Source organism: Pseudopipra pipra, chromosome 2 (assembly GCF_036250125.1).
Source record: "Pseudopipra pipra isolate bDixPip1 chromosome 2, bDixPip1.hap1, whole genome shotgun sequence".
NCBI classification, from domain to species: Eukaryota; Metazoa; Chordata; class Aves; order Passeriformes; family Pipridae; genus Pseudopipra; species Pseudopipra pipra.
Window position 1 is genome coordinate 5,730,477 of NC_087550.1, and position 9,187 is coordinate 5,739,663.

Genomic DNA, 9,187 nt, shown 5'->3' on the forward strand with positions numbered 1-9,187 from the left:
GCAACTTTTTTATTGTAGTATTCTTTCATTCAATTCCTGGATTTAGAGAAAGTCATCATTAAAAGGAGACTCTTCATGCTAGAATTTTATTAATCAGGTGGGGTTGTGCACATTAAAGCACCTGTATTAATTCAGTCAGTTTTCAGTTCATCTGGGTTTTTTTGATTTAAACTTATTGTTTGACTTGTATGGTACTACGACCATACCAAAGATAAGAGGTTGCTCCTTTTATTTGAAGTTTTGAAGCAAGAAAGGGAAGTTATTCAGAAGTCAGATAACTCCCCAGTACTCTGTGCAGAACTTGTCGGGGAAAGTTATGTCAACATCAAAAACCCACTTCATCCTTGGCAGACTTTTCTCCGGGCTAAATTGTTTTGGCAACTATTTTCCCCATTTTTCACTTTCCTTTTAAAACACTAATTAAAATTTAATCCTAGAACATCAAATACTAGTTTAAAACCTAGCCTAACTTGCTAAAAATTCTTTGCCTTTGATGCATATGTCTTGAATAGATTATTTTTCAAACTGCATTCGTGTGTCTTGTCAGGCCTTGTGGTAATGTAGCAGATATGGGAATGTACTAATGTCTGTGACATAAAAGGAAAACTGTGTTGTATTACTGTGAGAGTCTGATGTCTCCTAAGCCATGGGAAAGGGCAAAATCTAATATAGCATTGATATGACTCTATCCTATACTATTATAAACTGGAATTATTCATCACATTCAGCATAGAAGATGTAAAGGAATAATAGTAACTTGGAATGTCCCTGCCATAACTCACGCTGATGGCACAGGGTATTTGTGGCCATACTATCGTACTTTCCTCCTTTCTAGGTATTTTATTCTCTGTTTTCACTGTTACTCAGGTGGATAAAATGGACCCTGAAAATAGACTGTAGAACAAAAATGTGAAAATACATGAACCATATATTTGATAGCACTCCATGGCTAAGCCCAGTTTGTTTTCTCTCACCATCATTTCCACCACAACCATTTTCAGTACTCCTTTCAGTACAGCAGGTAAAATAATTTGTGGCAGAAGCAACATTCAGTTGCTTCATTCAACACTCTTCAATTCCCACATTTCAGTCGTATCACACTAAAACCTCAAAAAAGCAAAACTGTACAAAAATAATATTAAAAGTACGTAAGACTCTCAATTTAGGAATAGGTGTATCCTCTATAACTTAAATAGAGAGATGTACAAAAACCAAGCAGTTAAGGAAATACTCTGTTCTACCAGGTGTTTGATAATATGTAACATGTTTCACAATCAGGTCCGGGCTTCTTCAGTCCTTCCAAATCATATTTTATATCCTCTGAGTGTGCTATGCATTTTCATTTTTACAAACAGAATGATTCCCTTCTTAATTCGGAGGCATTTTTCTTACACCCACACCTTACAACACGAATTAAAACACCGTCTTCGGCAAGACCTGATGAGCACGCATCTCTTACAGAGATTTTAAACGGCATTTTTTTCCGGACAATCAGACCGTAGCACGCACAAATTGAGTGTTAAGGACAGTCAGACGCCTTTGGGCAGTTCTCGGACAAGCAGCGATTTCCCTTAACGCTCGGTGAGCTCTCCCAAACCCATGCTGGAGGTGCTCTGCGTTGGGCAAGGTAGAGCTTTCTAAGGTAAACCTTTCTAGGGTAAACCTTAAAACCACATTTCAAGTGAAAGGATGCTACCGCTCCGTCACACCGGGAGGCAACTTCGAGTGACATGCTGCTCCTCCCAAACCAAGGCGGCCGGCGATGACCGGGCAGACTGTGGGGAGCTCCGGGGCGTTATCCCGCTGAGCGGGGACAGCACCGCGCCCTGGCGGGGCGGGATGGGCAGCAGAGCCCCGCTGTCCCCAAACACCCAACTTGTGCGGGGCACAGGCGGCAGGGAGCGGTGGTCTCCGGGCGGCGCCGTGTCCCGCCTCCCTGTGCCCCCATCAGGGGCCGGGTGAGGATGGGCACCGAGCAGAGGGGGATCCACTCCCTCCATCCCCGCACCCCGCCGCAAAGTTGCGGGGATCCCGGACCCGCACTCTCCCCTCGGCCGTCCTCACTTACCGTGGTTGCTGGCGACGTGCCCGGCGGTGGCGGGGCGCGCTGTCACCAGGGGGAGGAAAAGGCCGACTCTCCAGAGCAATAATCCCTTCATCTCACAACACCCCATGGCTGGTGCTCCCCGCGCCCTCGGCCCGCGGGGGCTGCCCGTCCTCCTTCAGGCCGGCGCAGGGGGGACGCGGGATGCGCTGCCCGCACTGCCCGCGATGCCACCGGGGGCTGCCCGGGCCGGGGCGGGAGCATCCACCGGCGGGGTCCCGGAGCACGGCAGCCGCCCTGGGAACCGGGAGAGCTCCGGCAACTTCGAGGCGGTGGCGGCGAGGACTCGGAGGTCGCGCCCCGCTCCCTCCCACGGTTCTGCCCGGTGGCACCTTCAGCCCCGCAGGAGCGCCCCTGGCAGCCTCAGCAGCCTCGTCGGCGGGAGCAGCCTCCTCCCCCGGCCGCGCCGCACGGTGCCCCGCATCCCCGGCCGGAGGCAGCGCCGAGGGGCTTCAGCTTCTCAGGCTTGGAGTGCCTCGCCCCCGCCCCGCCGAGCTCCCGGGGCAGGAGGGCGAGAAGTGCCGGCGAACCTCCTTCACTCTCCCGAACGCATCAAGCAAAACTTGCAGGGCGGCATCGCCGAAACCTTCTCCCGCCGCTGTCCCCCCGTCTCCTCCACTCGACCCGCTCTCTCAGTGTGTGTGTGTCTCTCCCCGCTCCTGCCGCGGAGCAATCAGAAACCGGGCGGCTCTGGTGTGATGCTCGCTGCTCCCTCCTGATTTGCGTGCCGCAGTTTTTTGGTGCCGCCGCTCCGCTGCCGCCCGCGGGAGCGCTCTCGTTGTTTTCCCCTCCTCTCCTCCTCCTCCGGCGCGGCCGCGGGGCCGCCCCGCTGCGCCCAGCGCGGCGGGGGCCGGGTCCGCCGGGAGCCAGCGCGGCCCCGCGCCGGGGGCGCTCCGGCACCGAGCCCCGCCAGCCAGCTGGGGCAGCGGGAGAGGGAGGGATGGAGGGAGGGATGGAGAGCGAAGGAGTGGCCGCCCCTCCTCGCCCGCCCGCCCGCCCGAGGGGAGCGCGGGGCGCGGGGCGTGAGGCGGGCGAGGGAAGCGCCCCCTCGCCTCGCCCGGTGCCGGCGGCCCGCGGGGCGAGTGCGGTGGGCTCGGCGCTAGAGGGGGTTAGTCGACAAGGCAAGGGAAAAATCGCATCCCGAGGGGTGCGCTCCGATCGGGAAGGGCCGCGGTTTAAGGGGGGTGCGGGCCTTTAAACGCGTCTCCTCCGTCTCGCAGGAGAGGGGGGCCCGCCCCGGCGGCCACTGGGATGCCGCTGGCATCGCTTCTTAAAGTTACACCAAGGGGATACAAGAGACAAGCAGGCGTGAGGCGGTCCTGGCATCCCCGCAACATTTACTCTTTTTTCTTCTCTTTTTTTTTTTTTTTTTTTTTTTTTTTTAATTATTAATTCCTTCGCCAGATACCGGGAGCGTGGGTAAGGATAGGGACGCCGCCTCCTCGGGGGCGTGGGTGTGGTGTGTGAGCTGATCACATCTGCCGCCCTCTGCCACCCCACCCCCTGCCAGGTGTCGCACCTGTGGAAGTGCCGCGCTCACAGCACACCCCAGCCACGGCCCTCTTTGGTTTTGTTGTTTGTTGTTGTTTTCTTTAATCCATCGAACATTTCAATTTTTTGATTTCTAAAAAGACAGAGAGAAAAACCCCATACTCACATCAGTATTTCTCAATGTGAATTCCTCAAATCAGGTGTCTAAATCCACACGTAGGAGAAAAAAAAAAAAAGCTGATTGCCATGGCTTCTCAGGGTTCTAAAATCCCATTGAAGTCAATGGGTACTGCAGCTACAAGATTCCGAACCAGAGAACACCAGAGTTCCCGCTGAGGTGCCTAAATGGATGTTCAGAAAGGCTTTGTATGAAAACACCTACTTTGTAATGTGAGAATAAAGACTGTTTTAAAAATTATTAATTTAAGGATTATTTCCAAAGGAGTTGTTCAACGAGCAAAACCAACACAGAAGTAAGTATTTGCGGGTATTTAGAAGGATCTTTTCAGATTACAGAGAGCCTACAACATTGCAATATTTCCCTTTTTTGGCTGTATTAACATCTTACAAGGAAAGCTTACCCAAAAAGAAGGTCATAAGGAAAAGCTTCAGGGTATGTTTCAAAATAGTGAAATAGTGAGTAGTATTTTGCTTTAAGTTCCAGGGGAGAGAAAAAGAGAACCCAAATTACTCTGATTCCATGAGTCTCAATATTCTGTTTTGGAATTAACACAGTGAAAAAGAAAGAAGTGCTAATTGCAAGGTTAGATTTTTGGGGTAATGGGTGAGAATTCAGACTTGAATTCTTCTCCAACTCTTGGTTCAGTAGTGAGATGCTTCCTAACCTGCCTGACATGAAATACTAGTGCAGGACATCATAGATAAAGGTCCCACAGGTTAAGATGACACATCAAGTGGCCACACTGCACGTTATACATCCTTAGTTACCATTAACAAAACCCAATCCCTTCCTCAAGGAGCTTGGAAGGTCTGACTTAACACTTCTGTTGCTTTTACATGTCCTGTCAGACTAGAGCTAAATACAAAGAGGAGGCAGTGAGAGATGTGACAGGAGTACAGACAAAATCTGTGTTTCCTCCCACATGCAAAGTACAGCTTTGCCTCCTGCTCTCCTTGGACTCCACGACCCACAGGAAACTGTGAGGGAACCAAACTGCTAAAAAGGATGGGTGAGATTCCATCTGAAGTGTCCCTTCACCAGCTTTTAATTGGCTGCAGAATTTCCCAGGGAACAACTTTGAAAAAACAGTGCTCATTCATCTACACTCAGATTAAATTTTTATAAGCTTGTGTATTACAGTGAACTCCAAATAAAATCTTAACCACCGTGCTTAAATTTTTCAGATGTATGCAAACATGCTCAACATAATAGAGGATGGCAAAAATATTAAATATAAAAAGTAGAGTCCTATTTGTATACTCACTTTCCCCCCCCGCAATATAAAGCCACTTAGTATAGTAAACACTGAATTAATAAATTTTGAAAGGGATAATTGCACCAGGTCAGATAAAGAAAAGGAGCCACAGTTTGAGTACCTTCATACTCAAATTTCTAGAGAGAGTGTTTTTGGAGAAATAAGGAATTCTTTTTATTCCCATTGTTAAATCACAATGTGATCCTCCCTGTGAACAGAAAAACATCTATTCTGCTTTTATTGTTGTTTTCTTAAATAAAGGGATCATCTTTCTGTTAATAAAAAACAAACAAGAAAGGAAATATAGCATAGAAATAAAATTACAAAAAATAGGTTGTCCTTTCTTCTTTGTGTGGTTACCTATACATGATTTATCTTTAATGTATCATGATAGTGTTAATTATAGTAAAACTGTGACTTCCTTTAAAAGAAAAAGAAAAGCCATTACTTTTTCATTAACATGTTAGTTTTTTGAACCATCATTCACTACTGTATGTTGTTGAATGTGATCAAAGCAAACACTTTAAGACACTGACCAAGAATAGATTTGCAATAAACTTAAAACACCTTTTCCTGCAGCACTCAGGATTCACAAATCTTAAAAATACTGTAATGTTTGGAGCAAGACATCCGCATTTTTTAGGAGGGTAACACTCACATACTGACCTTAACTACAACATGTATACTAGAAAACCACAATGTATTATTGATCTCCCAAAGTCTGAGGCAATAGCTTTTTTAGTGAATAGAATACACTGCTGATTTGGCAGTATAACCAGAAAATGAACCTTCTAATAATATCTCTCTTATTCAGGGTTATAAATTACATCTTTCCCATAAAATCGAAAATTAGTTCCACTTTGTTATACATTATATTCTTGTTTCTGTAGAATTGTACACCTTTTTTTTTTTTTTTGGATGAACAGGCCTTTTAGTTTACCAACATCTTTAATTTTTAGTGTATTTAATGACAGGCTGACGTTAGATCACTACTGATACTTCTTCTTTCCATAGTCCCCAAACATGCTTATGGCAATGTACAGCAATTCACATGAAGTTTTTTAAGTATTTGCAGATTTTGAAAATTTTCTGTGTTTAAAAACACCACTGCTCCACACACATAAAGGGTAGGGGGGAAAGTACTTTTATGAGGTCTCAGGCTTATCACCTTTTCTATTATGAATACAGGGAAAAGATAACAAAAGATAATAATCATAAAGAAAACTGCATATTCAAACAAATCTTCTAGAAAGACAAGAGTACTAACAGCAGGCTCAATAGGTAATTGAATTCTGACATTAAAAATATTATTAGAATTACGGAACTAACTTCAACATTTCAGTCAGGAATTCACTGTCCTGCAGAACCTTTTGTTATAGGCAATGATTCCACTTTGGTATAGACCATGATCCCTACACTTTCAGGATCCAGGAAACTCATTTGCCAAGTCTTGACTGTTAATTATGAAAGTTTTGTCACTAGATTATATTTTTCTTTTCAGTTGGGTTGTGTATGGTAGGGAGCTATTCCGACCTATTACTGAGCATGCTAATTCTAATCTTCTGCACTATGAAAGAAGGTGCAAGTTAATTAAGCAAAAATGAACCTAAGCAATGTTTTAGGGAAATTACTGATGGGTTTCATCCCCATCCTGTTACACGCAAAAACTTTTTTGCTTCAATTTATTTTTTCACTAAAGTACAGAATCATGGTTAGAAGATTATAATGATGTACAAGGTTTTAAAATGTTAGTATTTTTCAAGTTTACACATTGATGTTACAGAACAGCCCATATGCCAAATTTTTCTTAATTTCCAGTATTTTCTTTTTCCTTTCCATATTAATTTATAAAATAAATAAAATATCCAAATTTTGAAGTGGTGATACTGGAAAGTTAGTTACTGTGTTTTTTCACTTGCAGTTTCTTCAAATAAATTGAATTATTTGGATTAATAGGCAAAGTAGAAGATACAGTCTGAGATGTTTATGTTTTGCAAGAAGGTTTAATAGTAATAGAATTGTCCTGGAAATCTTTCACAAATAACAAATTGGTTGGCAGTGAACATTCTCAATATTTAAATTTAGTGAGTGCAGTCTTGCTGCAGAGGAGCAAAGGGATTCCAGATAAAAACAGCAGAATTAATTAAATCACAGATCCTAGAGGAGAGGAATGGAACATTTAGACCACAAAAAAATAAATATTGTGGCCTCAGTGGCAATGAAGGAGCCAAACTTTTCCTCATAGTATTGTCAGAGAGGTGAGTGCGAATGTGATTTAGGAGAGTATCTGAATTAAAATGCAAGAGAGAGCAGAATTACACACTAATCAAACTTTGGAGTCCAAGACAAGTAAGCTTTTATATGAGGGTTTTATCCATCTCAGTAAATTAAATAATTCCAGCTGAATTAATTACAAATTGAATTGAGTCTTAACATGATAAAATAATTTCATTCCCAAACAAAATGCTTTAAAAAAAAGAGGCAAAAGCCTTGTAGTTGCTAGAGAGTGAACCAAATTCTGCTCACAGTACCCAAACAGTCCTCGTGGCATAGCTGTGAGGGATGAAGTGGGGCCATTTATCAAGGCTGTGTCTAAACTGTTTATCTCCTGCAAGTTAGAAGACTTCCACCCTTAATAGCACATAAATCTTCTTAGGTTCTTTTCTGAGAATATGTAGAACCAATTAATGATTGCAGGAGGATATTTCTTTAGCAATTAGAACCAATAGTAAATATAACCATAATGATGTAAAATGGCAATGCTATAAACATTCTGGGTTACATTAAAAAGATTACATGCCCAGTTTTAATGACCTACATTCAAATTGCCATTGAAATGTTATTGCTGAAACTTTAAAAAATCCATATTTACAACTTTAAAAGATACTTAATTTAAAATTTAGACCCTTTTATGAGGAGGCAAGAACTTAAGTCTTACACTGTACCCATATAAATGGTGAAACCAAAAGTAAGTTTAGAATTATTCATTCCTATTGTAGGTTTTGATAAAACTGGAGTTTTGCTTTCGAATGGACAAATTGGAGCTGTCTGTATCTAAATACTCTACTTGAGATTTATAATACTTGAGAAAAATGGAAACATTTTCACATGCTTTAGCATATATTGCTTCTGAAATCAAACCCTGTGGGTATATCCTATTTTACTTGAACTAGCACAGTATCTACGTAAAGATTTGAATCTTTCTGATTGTTTTTCCCTTTTGGTGCTGCTGCCTTGTAGACGAAAATGAGAAAACATTGAGGTTGGCTCAGTACAAATAACAATAAAGGCAAACAACCAGACTTATTATAAAGACGTATCATTTTGCCCTTTTACAACCACAGTGTAATGCAGAAATTGCTCCAGGCACTGGAGCAGACGTGTTTACCATTACCACAGATTAATGTTCTGTTTGAGCAGGAACTCCTATACATGTTTGCATTATTTTAGCAGCTGGTGTGATGTGATGTATCCATTTCTGCACATCAGGTTGAGTTAACCTCTACAAGAAGCAATTGTTCCCATGTAAAACCAGCAATAGATGTAATAAGTACGTCATATGTGAGACATAGGTGATATAAGCTGAACTACTCCTGGAAATGATGAGTCAAAATATTTTAAGTCATATGCAAAGGTCCTTGATACCACCAACAAATCTGCTGAATTTAGTCTTAAATTCTACACAAGATATAACTAGTATTGAATAAGTATTAGCGTCAAACAGGCTATTCTAGACCTGAAAACATCTGTCTTCAGTCCACACTCACACTGACATATAGAAGTAGCCAAGCACAGTGACTTCAGTAAATTTGGATCTCTCAGGCAACCTTTGCTTTGCCCTTAAAGATGAAAAAGACAACTTGGAATGCTGAGACAACCTGATAATTGAACTTGGCAAACCCCTTGGAGGGCTTACTTCAAACTTGGAAACTTTCTCTGCTTGCAGTGGTTGTCTCTGCTCTGTCTTTGCTGTGATTCAATATTTCTCTAGAACTTCTGCCTGACTTTGCCAGCTCAGATTCTTTCCTGCCACAACTTTATCTGTCTGCCTTTTACTAATCCTTGCAGTGTTTTCTAATAATGTGGAACAGGATTTGAACACCTGCGTTCTAGGTGCATGGTTGGTTCTATTCAGCAGGGTTTATTCACAGTATAA

The 9,187-nt window shown here is 43.0% G+C and overlaps 1 protein-coding gene across 6 annotated transcripts in view; it reads right to left on the bottom strand.

Moving 5' to 3' along the window:
* The window catches only part of EPHA6 (EPH receptor A6), a 446,467-nt gene extending 444,292 nt beyond the window's left edge, over nucleotides 1–2,175 (bottom strand). For all 6 annotated transcript variants that reach the window (XR_010427681.1, XM_064643664.1, XM_064643659.1 and 3 more), the window contains exon 1: nucleotides 2,069–2,175. Coding sequence is in view for 5 of the 6 variants with exons in the window: in XM_064643664.1 (XP_064499734.1) it covers nucleotides 2,069–2,174 (106 nt within the window). In the remaining variant the exon portion in view is untranslated. The remainder of the gene's footprint in view (nucleotides 1–2,068) is intronic.
* Nucleotides 2,176–9,187: the final 7,012 nt, after the last annotated feature.